Raw genomic sequence first — 18,808 nt, forward strand, 5'->3', positions numbered from 1 at the left:
ATTGATGACCTCAATTTGCTGTTGAGCTGCTGTGGAGCAAGCCTTGGCGCCCCCGCCACTAACTACCCCCACCCTTGTGACCTAATGCTAGAGCTATGCGTTTCGACCTGTATCAACCCTAACCCCAAATCTCAGAGCAGCATCTCATCTTCGACTTACATCCTCATCCTCACCACTCTCACCTAAATACGTACCTACAAATATCACCCAAGAGTGCCTAATCTTCAAAAATGGCACCGAACCCGCCAACAATCGTATCCCTGAAACAAAGCTTTCTCATAACGCAAACGCGCCTTTTATCCCAACCCCTCGCTCCAACCAACGCCTGGCGCAACCACAACAATAGCAACAGGGAACAAGAAGACAACGCCGCAGGCCTGCCCGAAAAGGCCGTCGACGATGCACTCTTCAAGCTCAACCACCGCCTCCAGCAACACGCGCGCCGTGTGTACGCGCCCCAGGCGACGCGCCACGTGGCTGAGCAAATAGACCAACTGTACTGGAACGCTGCCGAGGCCGCCACCACCGGCGCGCACGCAGGCGACGGTGAGGATGATGATGATGAGGATAGGGAAGTTGTGGAGGGGTTGAGTGTGGGTGCTGATCTAGGTACGATGCGTTTGTTCTTCCCCCGGCCCAATTCTTTTCCCATGAATGTCCCAGCCGTGCTCTATCCCACAGACAGATATACCTGAAGTGAACAGACCATGAGACATACAATACAATATGCACTGTACATCGGAAAAACTCCATTCAGTCCTCTATCCGTCAAGCCAGCTAGTGCGAACCAAACCAACTAACAATTCCCACCAGCCGACCCATCCGTGATCGCCGCCCTCCCTTCAGAATGGGACGTCCCCTCCGAGTCGGCAGCCCACCCGCTCGAGGCGAAGCGCTACGCCGAGCTGGCGGGCGAGCTGCGGGCCCTTGCGGAGCGGAAGCAGCAGGCTCTTGCGCGTGTTGCGCGTTTGCGGCGCATGAAGGAGCTTCTGGAGCCCTTTTCACCTTCTACGTCTCTTACTCTTACTGCTGCTGCTGCTGATGGTGATGGTGAAGTGGTCGGGGATCAGGGAGGAGATAGCAGTGGTGGTGGTGCCGGTGTTCAGGAAAATCTCGTCACACGTAACGGCGAGATCGAGGCTGAACTCCAACGCATGAGAGTGCTTCTTGCAAGAGTCGGTGGGCGGGTTGGGTTGCTCAGGGAGAAGCGGCAGCAGCAGCAGGGCGATGCGAGCCAAGGGGGTTTGGGGACAGGGGATGGTGGGGAGACAGCGATGGAAGTGGACGATGTGGATATGGATGTGCAGAAGAAGGTTGGGCAGCTTTTGGAGAGTTTTTGATGTTTTCTTGCCACCTTGTCACGGTCTTTGGGGGCCAGATCGACATACCGAGGTAAGGACTTTCGTACAACTGGGCTGGGTATTGTTGTTGGTTTGATGGTGGGAATGGAGTTACTCTGCAGTTTGTTGACTTGCACGGAGCATGGTGGTTGGTAGTGATACCCAATACTCGATCTGATCTAGACGTGATATTTAGGGAGGGGAAAATTGTTGGTTCTACACTGATTTAGACATGTACATCCGTGAGTAGTTAACATCACTTCATACCCCAGCCTAGAGAAACACGATCATAAAAAGAATGGCATAAACCATAATACTTTGATAATCCCTTCCGCACACAGCCCTGGTCATTATTTCCTTAGCTCATGAACAAATTCGGCCCCTTCTCCACTAGGCACTCGCACTTTCTCCCCCAAGATGTTCAACCTTGGGCGTAGCGAGCGTCGCATCCAAGGCACTATCGTCCACGTCGAGTACCTTTGTCTGATCCGCGTCTTCCTTCTCTTTCTTCTCGCCTTCCTCCTTCTTATCTTCCCCTTTCTTGCCATCACCTTTCTCATCACCGCTCCCTTCGACATCACTGCCCTCCTCATCATCGCTCAGCTCGTAATAATTCGGCCTGATCACGCGCAGCTTCACCAGCCCTTCGACGTCCTTGTCATCCTCTGCAACCTTGTAATAAATCCTCAGCCCCACCACGGCCACCGCGTTCCAGGGGCCACTCTCAGGTTCGTCCATAGACGGCGATCCTGGTCGGGAGGGCGATTCCTCCCTCTTGGCTTCCATCTCTTCTTGCTCCTCGAGGATGTAGTTGAGGTCGGTTTCGGAAATTTCCGACACACTGGGGAAGCTGCACAGCGACAAGCGGTCCTCGACGTCGGACGGCGACGGGTCACGTCGCGGAGGCACGTCCATGTGGCGATGGTCGTGGCGATGGTCGTGATGGTGCTCGTGGATCTGTCTTGGAAGACTGCCGCCGACATGAGGCCCACTCCGACCGACACGAAACAGCCCTTCTAGTTCTTCCCTCAGGGCGGACACGGCGTCGATTTCGGTCCTCAGTTCGCGCGTGAGTTCTTCGGGGGCCGGAACCTGGCTCAGCGGCTTAGGGATGGGGATCTTTTGGCTGTCTCCGGCGTTTGAACCGCTTTCCATAGGAATCCGCCCGCCTTTGATTGCGTCCTCTTGCAGAAATTTCCCGGCGTCTTCCGCAATGACTGCAGGCTGCTTTATCGTGGAATCACATGTCTCTTCATGTGCTTTCTGAGATTCAGTCTTTGCAGGAGCGCTCTCCTGCTTCCCCGCAGGACCTTCACTGCTGGAGGTGTCGACCTGATCTTCGAATTGCTTCTTCTCTGTTTCGGAGGCGTGTTTTTCCACCGGAGCAGACCTTGGCTCCGCTGGGTCATCTTTGGCGTCTTTTACAAGTCCGTTGCCCTCATTAGGCGGCTGCTCCGCGTTGCTGGGCTCCATGGCTGATGCCTCCCGGGGTGTTGCAGCAGGGATGAGCTTCTCAGCATCGGTATTCCCGTCCGATTCGACAGCCTCGAACTTGGTCTGTTCTTTACCATCCTCAGGTGCAGGTTGGGATTGGTCCTTCTGACTGACACTGCTTATAGCCTCTGGCTTGCCTTTGGGTTTTTGTTGGCTCTCATCGGCAGTACTGGCCTCAGCAGCAGCGGGGATTGTAGGCTGGATCTCCTGGGTAGGCTGGATCTCCTGGGCAGGCTGGGTTTGTGAATCAAAGAAGGGCCCCCTGCTAGGCTGTCCGTCCTGAGCGGCCCCAGGCTCCATTTCGGCCTGCCTTGCTGCTGCCTCAAGTCGGTTTTCCTCCTCCTCGGCCGCTCTTCGCCTAACTTCCTGCTTCTCGGCCAATTTCTTTTCGAAGTTCTTCCGGAAAAGAAACTCTTTCCGTCGGTACTTTAGGCTTTTACGCTGTTTATAGTCCTTCATCTGCCTTTCTCTCATGAGCTCCTTGCGCAAAACCTCTCGGCGCTTCTCTCTCTGGCGCTTCTCGTAGGCCTTCCGTGCCGCCTTCTCCTCGGGGGTTTCCACAACCCTGGCTTTGCTGTGCGCCAGATCGTACGACAAGCCAACACGAAGCAGTTTCTCACGGCGGAGCGGCGCGTTCTGGCGTACCACATCCTCGGGCGGCATGATTTCCTTGCGGCGGGTGGCGTCAATCTTGATCAGGACTGTGTACTCACCCGCCTCAAGCTCGAGCTCCACGTTGCAAGAGCGTGTCATGCGATACGTAGTCTGGGCGCGGACCAGATACTCCTCATCCCCTGCCTTGTGGAGGCGGAAGCCGAGCGCAAACGCATATTCGCCTTCGAGCCCACGGAAGTAGCGATCATCGAGCTGCGAAAGGACGATGACCACAGGGCCGGGCCTGGCTAGCGTGAAGCTGAACTTGGTGTCGTGGTACTCTAGGGCCCATGGAACGTTGAGCGTAGTCCACATGGACGTGATTTTCCACTCCGGGCCAAAGAGCCTTGTGCGGTCAAAGGACTGGTACTTGCGCAGCAAATCCTTGTATGAGATCCAAAATGCCCCGTCGTCACCGAACCGGTGGCCCAGCTTCTGCAACCACTCGGGCGTCCACTCCTTGGAGCCGTCACCTAGAGTCGGTTCAGCATGCAGTGAACCGGATATGGGGGATCAAGAGTGGCAGACTTACTCCACGCGCCACGCCACTCGCCCTTGCCCCAAGGATTCTTGAGCAGGAGGAGGCGTTCCCCGTCAATCTCGACGGCTCGCATGACCGAGTATGCGTGGCTCTCATAGATGCCATTTCTCACTCCGTAGCCGTTATCCCTGATTTTGCGTGTTAGTGTCAAGAAATGTCGGTTGGAAGATCTTGCGACCAAGATGTCGACCACTTCAGCAAGGCATACCAAAGACCTGTTGAGCAACCAAACAGAAAATCCTCGTTGACCTTCATGAGCTCTTCTTTCCAAAAGTACTCCTGATCCAACAGATTAGCCCCCACGTCCAGCGGCGCTCTTGATTGGAAGCGTAGCCCACCTTGTCCAATATGTCGGTCGTGAACAGTTCGGTGGTGACACCACCGGTGAGATCCTCGATGCCCTCACCAGTCGCCCCGCCTTCAATAGCGGCGTAGTCGCCATGGGCTTTGGCATAGGCTTTCTCCAGCAGAGGCAGCCAGGTTTCGTTTGGGTTGGCACACTGAGCAAAGTACAGGGCACTGCTGTTGGACTGATAGGTCTTTCTGTAGTGCTCTTCGGAGTCATCGCGATCTATTTCCTCCCACAGTTTGCGCTCCAGGTTCTCGCGCCTGTCCATGTGGGCCTGGTCATAGTCGGGCTTGAGCAGGTATAGCTATATTTCCTGGGGGTTAGATTGTTCGTTCGGGAGCTGTCACCTCATCTAAAGGTAGGCATACCTTGTCATCGATGATCTCGCTGATCCACTCCCCATCCCGATGGAACACAAACCCGTACACGCCCACATCCTGATTGTGGGCGACACAGACGCGCTCGATCAGACCCGCCTTGTTGCTCAGCGTGCACAGGGCGGCCATCAGCCAGCAATCACCGTCGCGTCCCTGGCGGACATCATTCGCCGTCGGACCGTCGACGTAGAACTTGGGATCGTCAAAGATCTCGCCCACTCGCTTGACCGATTTCGGGCGGAAATAATGGCCCGGCGGCCTGTTCCTGAGCATGGGCGGGGCATCGCTGTCGGAGTCACTACCGTCATCGTCGCCGCCATCGTCAGAGCGGACGTTGCTCAACGACTCTAGACAGTAACGGAGACCCTCTCGGAGGTCAAAGTCCAGATCGAAATGCGTGTCGCGGTACTTTTGGTTGATGCGACGGCACTCGGCCACAATCTTGTCGACCTTGGCCCGGCACAGCGCAGCAGCCTCCTCGTACGAGGTCGACGCCGTCTTGCTGCTCCCGCCGGCGAGGTCTTTGGCGGCCGAACGCTTGGCCAGTCGCTCAGCGAGCACATTCTTGGGGAGGATAGTCGTGACTGCGGCCTGGAGTAAGTAACGTACTCAAAGTTATTGGCTCCGTTGAACTGGAAGTTGCACCCACCTTTCCCAGGAGCTTTGGTGGTGAACTTGTCCCAGAATTCGTCAATTGTCTTCTGGGGCGGCTGGGGTTCCCGGCGTTGTTGCTGTCGCCCCCTGCGTCCGCCAACGAGCCCATCAGCGGCCATGATGAATTACACCATGTATTGTATGTACAAAGCAAGGTGTCAAGGTCCAGGATTTTAGCTATACAACTTTAGATTCTGAAAACGCTGCAAAAATGACTTCCGAACCATAGGGTGAACATGGTACGACGCGCTGTGGACATATATACGAGTCTAAAGCCTCGCTGCTTGCGGGCGGCACGGCTGAGATTGTGAGACCAAACAGTCAGCTTCAAGATTTGATATATAAGTCGATGCCTGGTGCTGCTGACTGCAGTGAGTGGCTCATGAGGTTGGCACAGGAGATTGGTTGCGTCCTCCACTGCCAACCCAACCACCCCCAGAAGGGCAGGGAGATGCCCCACACGCCCCGTGAGGCTGTCACCGAAAAGTTGGTGTCGAGGACTGGAGGCGACCGAAATGTTTGCCGGTAAGCGCTTGGCGGAGATTCTCGTACGTTCCCGCCCCCACCATCTCCTCCCGGGGCAGTTGTGCCTGGCGAAGGACACAAACACCCGTCCTTCGCATGCGATGCACGTTCAGGGGCTAGAAGGTCAGTAAAGAGCACCTTGATGCTTCGTAGCTATAACGTGACCATGGAAGCATACCTTTTCTCAATCCACGCCCCTGTACATACAGTAGCTACAGTACCCCGAGTTAGGTTACATCCAGTATAAGGCAGCCATCCCAGCCATCGTACAGTCAGCGGTGCTGCACCGAAGAATAGTTGCCTTCCCTGGAGTCTGCGGACAGGCCAGAAAGGAACGGGCTCTTACGTCCCTGGGCAATGATGTCCGCGTCCAGTTAACCAGGTATTGTCCCCACAATGCCCGTATAATACACTACAGCCTGACGATGCCATCATAAATTAGGTACAAGAGTGTCCTGCCTACAACCCCCATGAACCAGACATGATCACATAAAACAATTCAACATTGCATACACCCATACCCAGTAACACCACTCAAACCCGTTTCAACGTGTATCCCTGGCGCTCAAACTCGCAAACGCGTCCGGGGAGTGCCGCCCACTGGACCACTCCAGGCCCACAGCCAGCATGCTCTCTCGGCTGACGTTGTGCTTCGGCGCCGCGTCCATGGCCTGCGCTGGCTGCGTTGACCCGGTCGACAACCCCGTCCGACCCGCCCCGGTTCCCACAAACGGATTTCTGCTGCCCACCGATGGGCTAACCGGCGATGGCTGCGCCTGAGGCTGCTGCTGCTGTGATTGCTGAGCCTGCGGGAACGTCTGCGGTGGGAAGAGCGAATTGGGCGTCTGGGCGGGGGTGGTCTCGCCAGCGTCCTGGCTTGGGAAAGGCGATGGGTTCGGGGCTAGTTGCGGGTAGTTGTACAATGCCAATATTGACGCTTTATCTGGTCGCTGCGGCTGCGCTGTGTAACCCGTCATTTGCGGTACGACACCCATTTGTTGAGGCATTTGCATCTGCATCTGCCCTGGTAGCTGTTGCCCAGCAGATGCCATTTGGTTGAGGAAAGGATTGCTCGTGTGCGGCTGAGCTGGTTGCGAGTAAAAGTTTTGCTGTGCTTGCTCCGGTATTTGCGAGAGGGTTGGTGACTGGATCCTTGTCGGTGACCGCGTGAACGGATTGTTGCTCATGTTGCCGCTAAACTGGGCCGTATTCACTGACAGAGGCTGTTGCGTCGCCTGAGGTGGGAAGAAGGGGTTGTAGCTGGCCATGGTTGGATGCGCGGATTGGGGATACGTGTGGTTGCCGTTTACCGCTGCTGGAAAGTAGCCTGGCGTTGTAGACATGAGCGGAGCTGTTAACGGCGCTGTCAATGGTCCGTTCATCGATCCGTTCATCGGCTGCTGCTGATACAATGGCTGAGGGCTCTGCTGCTGGGCAAGCCCTCCCGTGTGATGAGGAAACAGCGGCTGCGATGCCGGTGCTAGCGACATGTTCTGAAAGGCTAGGTCAAGAGCCGACGGAGTTTGCTGCGGCGCGCCGAACGGGTTCGTGGATAGATAGGGATTTTTCGTCTGTAACGTGCCAGTCGACTGTGACGAGAGAGGCTGCGGCGGCGGCGGCGTGTCAAGCATATCGAAGGGATTCGTGCTTGCTGGACTTATGGGTCGTCCGTGGGATGCATCGGAGCTTGAGGTAGCGGTTGTTGGTGTCAAGCTCCTTGTTACAGGCATCGTCGCAGCCCTGGCCGGGCCTGGATGCGTAATGGATCTTCCATCCCCTTCGCCCAGTCGGACCAGCGCCTCGATCGCTTTCTCCAGATTCCCTCCTACCCCTTTCAACACCATGGTATTCCTATTGTCATCGTTGAAGCCCATGTCCCGCAATTTGGCAAGCTTTCGCTCCGTGTCATCCCCACCCGTGCGGTTCTGCTGAATACTGGCCCCGAATACCGGGGCCTGGCTGCTCCGGGGAGACTGCCGACTTTGCCCATCTCGCGGGCTGCTCGGTTCCTGGCTACCGGCTGTCTTTCTGCCCTTGGAACCGAGCGGAAATATTGAGGAGGCGGACCGCAGACCGAATCGGCTTGGTGTCTTGGGGGGAAGCGGCGGCGGAGTATCAGAGTCGCTCCCTCCTGTGCTAGGCCTTTTGTTTGCCGTCAATGTGCGGCTCATGTACTTTTGGCGGATAAATCGTTCCATAGCGCTATCGGCTTCGTCGGCGTCTACAGGAATAGACGGTTTCTTGTTTTCCGGGTTGTAAATCTTGTTCGACACAACGTTGCCGACTTTTCTCATGTTCTAGACACAGCATTAGCAGATGGTAAGGGGCAATAGGAGCCGCGAGACACGCATACATCGACTTGCTCGTTGGTCCAGCTGTCCATGCTCAGCGATTTCACCTTGGACACGTGGGTGCCCAACTTGCGGTGGATAGTGGCGCACCGCATGCAAAGGAAGATACCCAACTACCACCCACCCCTTATCGTCAGCGTCGCCTTTTCTCGTGTGCAGTAACACATATCTAACTTCCTAGCGATCCAAACGGAATCCTCAATGGGGAGGACTTACGCTCCATGATGCCCAAGCTGCCGAAAAGAGACGGGTTAGTCCGTAGGGTTCAGGATGTCGGATTGGGGTTGGGCGCAATTACCTGGATTTCGTGCTTGACAATCGGCGCAAAAGTTGTTTCCAGGCACATTGTGGAGGAGATCCTGCAGGACTTTTTCATTGCGCGCCTGCTGGCGCTTGCTCAGAGCTGTCGACATGCTGCTGTGAACCGCGCGTTTCTAATCCAACTTCCAGTGCTTCGAGAGCTCCAGTGGTTTAGATTTCTTGTCGTGTGGACGACTCGAACCAGAGAGGTTGAAAGCGAACCAGCGAATCCAAAGTGACCCGCGCCGCGCGGACTGGGGAGCAGGGGTTGACTAGGAGGCGGGGATTGTCGATTAATTGCTGGGTTAACATTAGCGGGATAGGTACTCCGTAGCTCACTGTAAATTCACTGAATCCAACAAACAGGTGTGCCTGCAATGGGAAACCCGGAATTGATGCACATCTGAAGTGTTTCCGGGTTTTCTTGCGGCGGAGGCCAATCTCCAAGAGACACACGACCCCCTCTTGCCTCCTGAGAGCTTGCAGGTCACAGCGAACATCCACAGCACTAGCGCGGAGCGGTGCCCGGGGGTTACAGGAAGTGAGGTTGTTTACGCAGCTTACGGAGTACATAGGGTTGCGTACCTATTTATGCCTGCAGAACTGCCACGAACTGGTTGCGCTTCTCAATTGGATACAATGGTATTGACTGCCCGAATACTTCTTCCATTTTCTTGTTCATTATCAATCCGAACGTTCAAGAAAAGCCAAATGGCAATCCACCACAAGCACCGATTCCTTTCCCCTGGCGCTAAGACCGCTTGGGCTGGTCCGCACAGGCGCTCGGACCCATGCGTGTTGCGATCCTTCTTTTTATGGGGCCTAGCCCAGCCTACACGTGGGGCCTGGGCCTGTGGGTTCACTGGGTTGAGGGTTCATTTCAAATTCAGGCCTAGGTTCACAAGTCGCTCCTCCGACCATGCATCCATGATTCTTAAACAATGATGGTCTTTTGTATCTGAAGGAACAAGTTGAAGGCTTATTTCGTCACCTATACCTTTCCTTCAAACAAAACCAAACAAGGAGCCTCGAGGCCAGATAGTTATCCCATCGTCAGAGAATCGAAGGACTTCAAATTTCTACGCAAGTCCAACCATCGGTCGTCTATGGCCTCCTCCGATTGATATAGGTACGTAGAGAGATGATCTTCTTCACTATGTCTTCACTTTTGATGTCCGATATTCCCACCGTGCCGCTACTGGATGTCCATCGTTTGCTATTGATTCAATGGCAAAGTCAGGGAAAGAGATGACGGCGGGTGATCACAGTGACGTCTTGAGTCGGTCCAGATACAGCGCAGCAGGCAAAGGTATCCGCGCGAGCTCATCCAAGGAACAAAGCAAGGTGATAGGCATCACCATCTTTGTCCTTCTGTGGGCTCTAGTCTGGGACGCATTGAAAGAGCAACGTTGAGCAGGGCGGCCAGGAGGTGAGGTACCACCCCAAGCGACTGTGTCTCGGAAGGCTAGGTAGATTTGAGCGTTTACCCACAGTCGAAGATGGAGGTTGGTAGCGAGGGCGCAAAGGTGCTTAATGAACCTTTACAAGAAATTGTGCTGCTATATCATGGTAAGGTGAGTCCTACTTTTCTGTGTAGATACATACATACATCATCGGGATGGAAGCTAATTCTTCAGGAAAGCTTACCATCTAGTATCCTCTAAGGACATGATTGATGGACTACCTAGTCACTCCTCCCGAGTCGTTCCCAATACTGGTCCCAACGAAAACAACCAAGACAGCTGCATACGCGGCCGTGCTCGCCAGGACCGCCTCATCCTTGTCCAGGAATGCCGCCATGAGTAAGCCGAACCCCGTCACAAACACCGTCGTCGCAACCAGCTGGGTGATGAGCTCGCTCCGCAACACCATCAACCACATGGGCCCGACGAGAAACATCCCGCCCACCGCAGCAATGACCGCCCGTCTCCGGAAGTTGAAAACCCACGTCTTGGACAGGTTAGCCCCGCGCGTACCGACTATCGTCAACTGTTTCGCGCCTTCAGTCTCCCATTCCCAGACCGAGTTGACCTTCCTGAGTGGCTGGCTGAGCAGTTCCGGCGGAAGGCAGCGTTTGAGCACGAGATTATCGATTAAATACTCGCCCGTGGCAAAAAACGGGTCCCGGCTCTCCCGCGCCCGCTGCACCATGTAGTCGTACTCCTTCAGTGTCGAGACGTACTTCTCCAGGTTGGCCTCCCACCCGGCGGCCTCAACCCCGTGGTTGCGCATGTACACGACGTCCGCAATAACCGCACACTGCAGCTTGCGCAGTTTCATGCGCTGCAATTCGGCGAAGTCAATTCGGAATCGTCGCTCAGTTGGGGATGATGGCTTGGGCCGGCGGATTCGTCCATCCCGTAGGAGAGATGTCAGCCAAGCCACAAGCCATTTCACCGGTTTCTGCTTCGGCGGGTGGAGCTCGAAGACAAGGTTGGACAAATGGTGGTTGAGCGCCCAGTGGCCCGGGTCATCGGGAGAGAAGCGGATCTGGTTACCCTGCTCGACCGTCCACCCCCCGCCGTTTGGCGGAACAGACCGGGACCACTGCGTTGAAATTGTCTCCAGCGACTCGGAAGGTGGTAGCCGTTCAATTGGCGGGCCTCTGCCGTCGTCTATGAATGCGGTTGAAGTGGTCCTCACGCTCTCCGTGGCGGAGGTGATGCTAGCGGTGCTGTTCCCCTCGCCGGCTGCGCCACGACTGCATCAGTTGAGCCCATTCATACTTGGCTTCCCCATGAGTTGGTAGGTAGGTGATCTGGCTTACAACTGCGTTGAAGCTCCGAGTCCAAAGCCGGGTGCCTTCTCGTCTCGGAGCCTGCACCGAGGGATCCGGTTTCGATGTCTCCGTCCATAAGAACTGGTCTACTTATTGTACCTGATCTCTTGTGCATCAAGTAACGCAAAGACAGAATCCAGCCAGGATGTATTATGTTACAAGGCGAAGCACCCAACCGCTGCGGCCTACTTATAGTATACCAATTTCAGGGTAAACAGCAGCGTAGTACGAATAATACAAGCTGGGATGCTGCATGCTGCATGCAAGATCGCCAGTTAGCCAATAACACCAGTAAGGCTGCATCCCAACCGTCGTTCTCAAACACCACAGAGATGCACTCAAGCGCCGCATGCAACCAAGAGTAGTAGACTGCCTGGTCAGTATAAGAATCTCACGACGTTTCTCAATCACGAATACACCTTCCGAGTCTCCAGCATTGCACTGAATTCCCGTCCTGACAGCCTTCCGCATTAAGTCCATCACCTACTCGCTTTTACCCATCTGATCACAATCACATCTTCACAACCCCCATAGTTATCCCTGTCCATGGCAAACGAAACCAGTGGCACCGTCTACGTGCGCGTACAAATCCACATCGGGTCGCCGCCCGGGGTGCTCCTCCGATTTCCCAACATCGAACTGGCCCGGTATTACTACACCATGGTCCGACGTTCACGCAAACGCAACCAAGTGCGTCCGAGAGAACCGGGTAGTACCGGACACCGCAATGAAGACTGCCAGGTGCTGCTGAACCTGCCTTCTGATCTGGGCGAAGTCAAAATCGAAAGCAGCCGGTCTCTGCGGGGCCTCATGCTACGTTTCAAATCCCCAAGAGACGCCAAACTATGGGCCGACCCCATCTTCTTTAGGGTGCCCGGCAGGTCCCGAAGCTCGCTTTTCGTCAAGCAGTGTTGGCAGCCCAACGAGCTGGAGGCTGCTCTAAGACCTAGTACTGCTAGTACTAGTATCAGGGACAGGCCCAGGAGTCGGAGCCGAGAGCGGTCAGACGGACGACATACTAGTAGAAGGAGGAGTGATGGGGACGGGGAAAGGGACAGGGAGATTGGCAGGAGCCCGCCCAGACCAGAACACACGTGGTAGAGAGTTGGTGAATTAAGGAGACAAGGGATAATCGCTGCTCGGAATGGAAACTGAACGAGTATTATGTTACAATTCATGGCCGTATACAAGGATCGATCACGCCTCGCCACCTGCCGTGTTTATGTCTCCCTGCCAGGAATGGGGTTTCCTGTCATTGCAGTGATACCCGCAAGGTGTTGAATGGAAGTCGATCTTGGGACATAGGCCTCCGTTGTGTCTCCGTCGTGTGCATTTTCCACATGCAGGTTGTCCATTGTCATCTCTTATCATTTTCAGGGACTGCGGTTGAGTACCAAGCAGCTGTTTCTCAACCTGCTGACCATGATAACGTTCTCTTAACTTCTTGACGTGAGCAGCGGCCATTCTCTTAGCGGCGTACGATGTGAACCTTGAAGACAGTGATGTCGAAAACAGCAGCGTGATGGCTAGCGCCCAGGGCCATGAAGGCCATGAATTCATCAACTTCCTGGATCACGAGAACTGAAGCTCGAAAGGATTATGGCCGTGCCATGTAAGGTACAGTAAGTGGTGCGAGCTAAGTGATGCAGGAGCGGTGAACGTCGCACTTCAATATCGCAGCGTTAGCAGAGGTAGAGTACGTAGCGTGCGGAGGGGTCCACCTTCCTCATCTGTCTCATCGTGGGAAATATTACTAATACTAATGGGAGTCATACTTTGGAGATATTCTGGCTCGCCTGAAACCTCTTCTGCTAAACAGCTGGTAACTGGATTCATTATGTATTTTCCCTAAAGATACGGGCACCCACAGGGCCACAACTTGTCACCAGATTCTCTAATCCGTGCTGTTCCACGTGGGAATTATGATTTGAGGTCGCACCACATCAGGAACGGTAAAGTACATTCAAGGTAAGGTAACATAGCACTCAACCAATCGAGACATCGAGACCAAAACCATGGGGCACCCGACGATAGGTGGCACCAGCATTAGCAGCCACACCAACAGCGCAGACCCCCCCGCCGAAGCCGACTTCCTGCTACAAGCGTACACGCGCCTACGACAGGCCATCACCACCAACAACGCAGCCTCGCCCGACGGCAACTCCGTCCTGCCCTCGCATAAAGCCATCACGGCCTGCCTCAGCGCTCTGCCCTCCCCAGGCTCACCGTCCTATCTGTCACCACTTGGCCCGTCCTCAACGCTCACCCACCTCCTCGACACCGTGCTACCAGCGCTAAACCACCAGTCCCTCTCTCCGCGCTACCTGGGCTTCGTGACGGGCGGCGTGCTCCCCATAGCCGAGACAGCCGACAACCTGGTTTCCGCGCTCGACCAGAATGTCCAAGTCCACATGATCCCATCCTCCGCTTCCTCGCCTTGGACCCACTCCGCCAGCACAGCGATCGAGGACTCTGCCCTGCGCATGCTTATCAGCCTCTTGGAGCTTGACACAGCTCCTTCCGAAAGCGACGGCGACCCCAGCAACGCCTGGCCCGGCCGCACCTTCACGACGGGCGCCACGGCGAGCAACATCCTCGGGCTGGCCTGCGGCAGGGAGGCGGTCCTGGCCGCTCGGCTCCCCGCTGCGGAAGGGAGTACTCCCATTACTGCGTCAGTGGCCGAGGTCGGCTTGCTCGCGGCGTGCCAGGCCGCCGGGGTGAGGGAGATCAGGGTGCTCAGCAGCATGGCGCACTCGTCGCTGCTCAAGGCGGCGAGCGTCATTGGGCTAGGTCACAGGAGCGTCAAGGACGTGGGGCTGAGCGGGCAGGGGGAACCGTGGCGGCTGGACTTGGACGCCGTGGAGAAAGAGCTCAAGAGGGGTGCTGAGGACGGAGTGGCCCATGTGATTGTCGTCAGCGCAGGCGAGGTCAATACGGGACGGTTTGCCACCAGTTTGTTGGATATGCCTAAGTTGAGGAGTCTGGCGGATCGGTATGGCGCTTGGATCCATGTGGATGGAGGTGAGTCCTGTCTGCTCTTTCCTTCGCGTCGCATCCGGCGTGTTTAAGCTGCAATAATTGTTGCTGACGAGTGGTTTAGCCTTCGGCATCTTTGCCCGTGCATTGCCAAAGATAGACCAGTTCCTCAACCTGCACGCAAATGTCGCTGGGTTGGAACTGGCCGATAGTATCGCGGCCGACGGGCACAAACTGCTGAACGTGGTATGTCAATGACCTTCGCGGTGGTGTAGCCAGTGTTGCGTGTATTTTGCCCCTGTCTGATGATCCCTACAGCCATATGACAACGGCGTTTTCTTCTGCCGCAACGCATCCATCCTCACGCAGGTCTTCAGCAACCCCAATGCCGCATACCTCTCGTCCCCCGGGGACCCTACAGCCATCCTCAGCCCCCTAAACGTTGGCATTGAAAATTCCCGTCGTTTCCGTGCCCTTCCAGTATACGCAGCGCTCCTGAGCGAGGGCCGTGACGGTATCGCTGCCATGCTGAGTAGGATGGTCCTCTTGGCGCGCGAGATAGCTACCTTTGTGCGCGACTCTGACGACTATGAATGGCTACCGAGGGAAGATGAATCGCTGGAGAGCACATACATCGTTGTGCTGTTCCGAGCCAGGAACCCGTCTCTAAATGAGGTGTTGGTGGATCGGATTAACTCATCCGGGAAGATGTTTGTAAGTGGGACCAAGTGGGACGGCCAAAAAGCTGCGCGGATTGCCGTTGCGAACTGGCGGGTCGATGTAGAGAGGGATGCGATGGTTATCAAGGAGGTGTTGGCGGATGTTGCCAAGGGTCATTCGTAGCTTGCTGTCATGGAGAAAAAGCCACTGATACCCGAGAAGCGCAAGTCGTACCTGTCTGATCGCAGTGCCGTCGAGCAGGGGGATGACCCGTTCAACCAAAGCTTCCATTCCTCATTCATAGGCGTAGACGAGACACCGCCGACAGGCTTCTCGTTCGGTCCCCTCTCTCTAACCAAACTTCTTCGTCCCGCCCCTGAACGTCTGGCCCTCACCCTTCTTCCTACCCTTGCCGATCAGCTCCAGATGACCAGCCCGCTCGCCCAGCATCTGCTCCGTCTTGGCAACTAGTCCCGCCGTGTACTTCTTTTGGATTTTGTCGGCAGTGGTTTTTGGTCGCTTCGGTTTGCTGACGGCAGCTTTCTTCGCTTGCTGCTTTCCGCCGGATTTGCTGCCTTTCCCGCCTGGATTGGGCTTGGGCGCCTTTTTGATTGCGCCCTGTGCCATTTTTGTAAGAGGGACTAGCAAATGGTCGGGATGCTGGTGACGACGGGAAAATTCGAGAGAGATGGAGACTCGAGAGAAATCTGTACGGGGCAACGATATTTGGGGGACAATTCTGCCACCACTTACCGCCTAGTTAACGTTACCAGTGATACGGAGCTACCTAGGGGCTACAAAATGACAACATGGGATGTTGGGACATGCAAGAACGCTCCTTAGTCCTGACTATCTCATGGCAAATAGCTACCTAACGATCATCTCAACGCCGGCTTTGTTCGTGGATTTATACATCCAGTCCATTAGATTTTCAGCAATCCAGATCCAGATCCAGCCCTTCCCAAACGTGACTGGTGAACGACAATTCAGAAAAGCTGGTCATTCGCCCAGCCCAGGCTTCAAGCCAGACGAGCACATTTCAAGCGGCAAGTCCTTCCACCAAACGAGACCGTCGCCTTGCCAAGGTAGGTATCAAAGCAAAATCCCCTCCCCTTCCTCCTCGGCCATCCCCTCATCCTCGCTCCATTCCACCTCAGCAGCGGCCGCTTCCGCCTTTCGCTGCACCTCTGCCAGCCCGCTTAGCTCGGCAACATACTCCCGGCTGTTCAGAGCCCTCTTGACAAACTCCCAACCCTCGGACTTGTAGGCCGATAAAATCGGACCACTGCACGCGCTGCACTGCGGGTAAGACCTCCCGTGGATGACCATGTTCTGGAACGTGGACAGAAACCCCCGGATCTGGTGCGGTACGATGCCCAGGGCATGGTCGTGCGGGTCGCGCTCGTAGTTCTGCCCCGATGTGGCTACGGGGGCTGGCGCGTGCTGTTTCCGGGGGTGTTGCAGGATGCTTGTGAGCAGCTCCACGAGCAGCGCCGAGGCTATCGCCGCGACGCCCGGGCGTGTTACGGTGCACTGCTGATCGAGCGTCTGATCTTTCAGGGACTGGAGACTGGTTAGTGACATGTTTCGCTTCATGTCCTCAGATGATGGCAGCTTACATCGGCAGCGACGACAACGTCGTTGCAAAAGTAGCAGCCCAAAGTCTCTCCACTGCCGTTCTCTGGGGCTGCACCGTGCCGCATCACTACGTACGTGTCAAATCCGAGAGCCGCATTCATCACGATCTTGTTCTCGGCCTTGCCCATCAGGGTTGGCAGCCACCTCGACTCCCGCGTGTCCATCAGGAGAAAGATGGCATCATGTGAGGCAATCAACTCCTGTAACTTGGTGAAATCCGCCATCACTTTGGACTCGTCTAGCACAGGGTGGCCCAGCATCGGCACGGACAAGACGTGACCCTCCGCTTCAACTCCGGGGTAAATTTCCTTGAGCGCCTCGGCAGCGCGAAGTGCCTTGGATTTACCTCCGTTGAGGCAGTCGTCAAACTGAAATAGCGGCTGGCGGACAGGATTTGAGAACGATACGGCACCATAATCGACAAAAGTAATCTTCCGCACACCCCAACCCATCAGGTTCCTGGAGACGTAACTCCCCAGGGTGCCTGCACCGAGCAACAAACATTTCGTACCCTTGATAGTGTCGAGGTCGAGGTTTGGTGCAAGCCGCCATTTCATTAATTTAAGGTTTAGATCGACAGCCTGGTCGGCCAGCCGTGTGGGATCCACGTACTCGGCTAGGTTGGCCACTCGGGCTTTCAGTTTGCCGCTCGGATCTCTCTCCCAACCCGTCACGTTGGGCATTTTTGCTGGCTCCGTATTCTCAGCTGGCTCGACGGAGAGCGGAAGAACTATACTTCGCGCCTCATGCCTCCTCCCATGTGTGTCACGGTAACAGAGCACCTTAACCTTGTCTAGACGGTACCTTTGCCTGATCAGAACTAGGAGGTTCCGGAGTGGCCACGCCGGGGCATCCGGATAGTTGGAGGGATCGACAAAGGCGACATATCGGTCATCCTCGGCGGCATTGTTGAAGAAGCCCGTCTCAAAGTCTCTAAGGGCGCCAATTTCCCATCGATACCCAAGTTCCGTCGATGAATCGTCAAAGGGGCCCTTGGGCGATGCGTCGACGCCGCGTACCTTCTTCGCAAGAAAGAAGCCGTGCTCTTTCTCGTTGCTAATGGAGTACCGCCAGGTCCCTACCGCCTCAACGAGGGCCGTGCTCTCCTTGGAGTCAAGGTGTCCAATTTCTCCGGTTCGCTTCCAGGGCGGGTCAGAGTGAAGCGCAGGAAATGCGAAGCGGTAAATAAGCCGGTACTTCTTCAGATCTGCAAATGAGAGGATGGCGAACGACGAGAGGAGCGATGGTACTGAGTAGATCGTGCCGTCTAGAATCGCATCCCAAATCTGCCGAGCGTCAGAGGCGGAGCAACCACCGCAGGCTCACGTAACGTACCTGGCGACCAGCATCAGTGATCATGGCGTTCGTATCTGTGTTTTTGAACTCCTCAATGGTGTTGACGTTCTTGATGTACCCCTTTGCTCGACACATGCCGGTGGGCACGCTGCTCTGCTGGTTAGACGCTTCCTCGGGCCACGGCGGGGCTCGAACGGGAGCGACTCACTCCTTACTTGTGAGCGCATGACCTAGAATCTGCATCCTAGTGCTCGACTCTGGGCTGGCTTGGGCGTGAGGCTCATACAAGCCCAACACCGGACGCGCGGAATCGTCAAGCTTGTCATGGTCGAGCTTCGACGAGAATAGAGCCGTGTAAAAGGGCAGCTCTATCTCTGAGGAGAAGGGCACAAATTTGAGCGCCGACATTGCGGATAGACCTTGACTGCCTCACTGTTTGTGAGAACGAGCACGCCTAGACTTGCGAGTTGTCAATGCGTGTTAGTCGTTCCGAAGGGTTGTGGCTGAGGATTACTTCAAGGTTCCGGGTTTCGAGCAAAGGGAACTAAGCTCGCATTTATTCAGATTTACCGAATGGTGCCGGATGAGATGATGGCCAGGCGTTTGCAAAAATGCGGGTCCCAAAGAATACGGAATGATTTGATACTGAAGCCTGCGATTTGTGAACAATGAGGCAGCAACAGGTAATCAAATAGCTTGTAACAGCAAGGACCCGGAGGCAAGACTGCTCAAGGTTCTCCGAATACCTAGAGGTCTGGTCAGCTGTATTGTGTCATGCGTGCCAGGTGACTGAAGTGTGTCATCAGGCCACGGAGAAAAATATGGTTGTCATCAAACGCTGCAAGCAAGGCAGCTGCTCTGAACTCATAGGTAA

The 18,808-nt window shown here is 55.5% G+C and overlaps 9 protein-coding genes across 9 annotated transcripts; 4 read left to right on the top strand and 5 right to left on the bottom strand.

Moving 5' to 3' along the window:
- Positions 1–142: 142 nt before the first annotated feature.
- Positions 143–961, top strand: N656DRAFT_609869 (uncharacterized protein). The gene has a single exon (XM_064810292.1). The coding sequence runs from the start codon at positions 231–233 to the stop codon at positions 693–695; it is 465 nt and encodes a 154-aa protein (XP_064671548.1). The 5' UTR covers positions 143–230; the 3' UTR covers positions 696–961.
- Positions 537–1,535, top strand: N656DRAFT_610435 (uncharacterized protein). The gene is made up of 2 exons (XM_064810293.1): positions 537–733; positions 814–1,535. Exons 1-2 carry the CDS (start codon positions 727–729, stop codon positions 1,338–1,340), a joined length of 534 nt encoding a protein of 177 aa, XP_064671549.1. The 5' UTR covers positions 537–726; the 3' UTR covers positions 1,341–1,535.
- A 195-nt stretch (positions 1,536–1,730) lies between these two features.
- On the bottom strand, positions 1,731–5,528 carry N656DRAFT_767647 (cysteine proteinase; the record flags this gene model as incomplete). Its single annotated transcript, XM_064813570.1, has 6 exons — positions 1,731–3,961; positions 4,021–4,157; positions 4,238–4,308; positions 4,368–4,682; positions 4,747–5,339; positions 5,405–5,528. 6 exons carry the CDS (start codon positions 5,526–5,528, stop codon positions 1,731–1,733), a joined length of 3,471 nt encoding a protein of 1,156 aa, XP_064671550.1.
- Positions 5,529–6,088: 560 nt separating this feature from the next.
- N656DRAFT_778037 (ArfGap-domain-containing protein) lies at positions 6,089–9,010 on the bottom strand. The gene is made up of 5 exons (XM_064814933.1): positions 8,925–9,010; positions 8,584–8,857; positions 8,502–8,518; positions 8,288–8,398; positions 6,089–8,231 (listed from the first exon to the last, which is right to left on the bottom strand). Exons 2-5 carry the CDS (start codon positions 8,696–8,698, stop codon positions 6,480–6,482), a joined length of 1,995 nt encoding a protein of 664 aa, XP_064671551.1. The 5' UTR covers positions 8,699–8,857; positions 8,925–9,010; the 3' UTR covers positions 6,089–6,479.
- Positions 9,011–10,243: 1,233 nt separating this feature from the next.
- Positions 10,244–10,817, bottom strand: N656DRAFT_836261 (uncharacterized protein; the record flags this gene model as incomplete). Its single annotated transcript, XM_064818774.1, has 1 exon — positions 10,244–10,817. The coding sequence occupies one exon, from the start codon at positions 10,815–10,817 to the stop codon at positions 10,266–10,268; it is 552 nt and encodes a 183-aa protein (XP_064671552.1). The 3' UTR covers positions 10,244–10,265.
- Positions 10,818–11,694: 877 nt separating this feature from the next.
- N656DRAFT_609862 (uncharacterized protein) lies at positions 11,695–12,513 on the top strand. The gene has a single exon (XM_064810291.1). The coding sequence runs from the start codon at positions 11,911–11,913 to the stop codon at positions 12,463–12,465; it is 555 nt and encodes a 184-aa protein (XP_064671553.1). The 5' UTR covers positions 11,695–11,910; the 3' UTR covers positions 12,466–12,513.
- On the bottom strand, positions 12,514–13,206 carry N656DRAFT_609861 (uncharacterized protein). The gene is made up of 2 exons (XM_064810290.1): positions 13,140–13,206; positions 12,514–13,030 (listed from the first exon to the last, which is right to left on the bottom strand). The coding sequence occupies exon 2, from the start codon at positions 12,922–12,924 to the stop codon at positions 12,562–12,564; it is 363 nt and encodes a 120-aa protein (XP_064671554.1). The 5' UTR covers positions 12,925–13,030; positions 13,140–13,206; the 3' UTR covers positions 12,514–12,561.
- N656DRAFT_778042 (PLP-dependent transferase) lies at positions 13,191–15,216 on the top strand. The gene is made up of 3 exons (XM_064814934.1): positions 13,191–14,385; positions 14,465–14,586; positions 14,659–15,216. Exons 1-3 carry the CDS (start codon positions 13,380–13,382, stop codon positions 15,181–15,183), a joined length of 1,653 nt encoding a protein of 550 aa, XP_064671555.1. The 5' UTR covers positions 13,191–13,379; the 3' UTR covers positions 15,184–15,216.
- A 563-nt stretch (positions 15,217–15,779) lies between these two features.
- On the bottom strand, positions 15,780–18,565 carry N656DRAFT_828410 (E1-like protein-activating). The gene is made up of 4 exons (XM_064818535.1): positions 18,143–18,565; positions 17,974–18,082; positions 16,620–17,924; positions 15,780–16,563 (listed from the first exon to the last, which is right to left on the bottom strand). The coding sequence occupies exons 1-4, from the start codon at positions 18,340–18,342 to the stop codon at positions 16,093–16,095; spliced, it is 2,085 nt and encodes a 694-aa protein (XP_064671556.1). The 5' UTR covers positions 18,343–18,565; the 3' UTR covers positions 15,780–16,092.
- Between the last annotated feature and the right edge of the window lie 243 nt (positions 18,566–18,808).

The sequence above is a fragment of the Canariomyces notabilis genome, assembly GCF_033297395.1.
Source record: "Canariomyces notabilis strain CBS 508.74 unplaced genomic scaffold N656scaffold_7, whole genome shotgun sequence".
NCBI classification, from domain to species: Eukaryota; Fungi; Ascomycota; class Sordariomycetes; order Sordariales; family Chaetomiaceae; genus Canariomyces; species Canariomyces notabilis.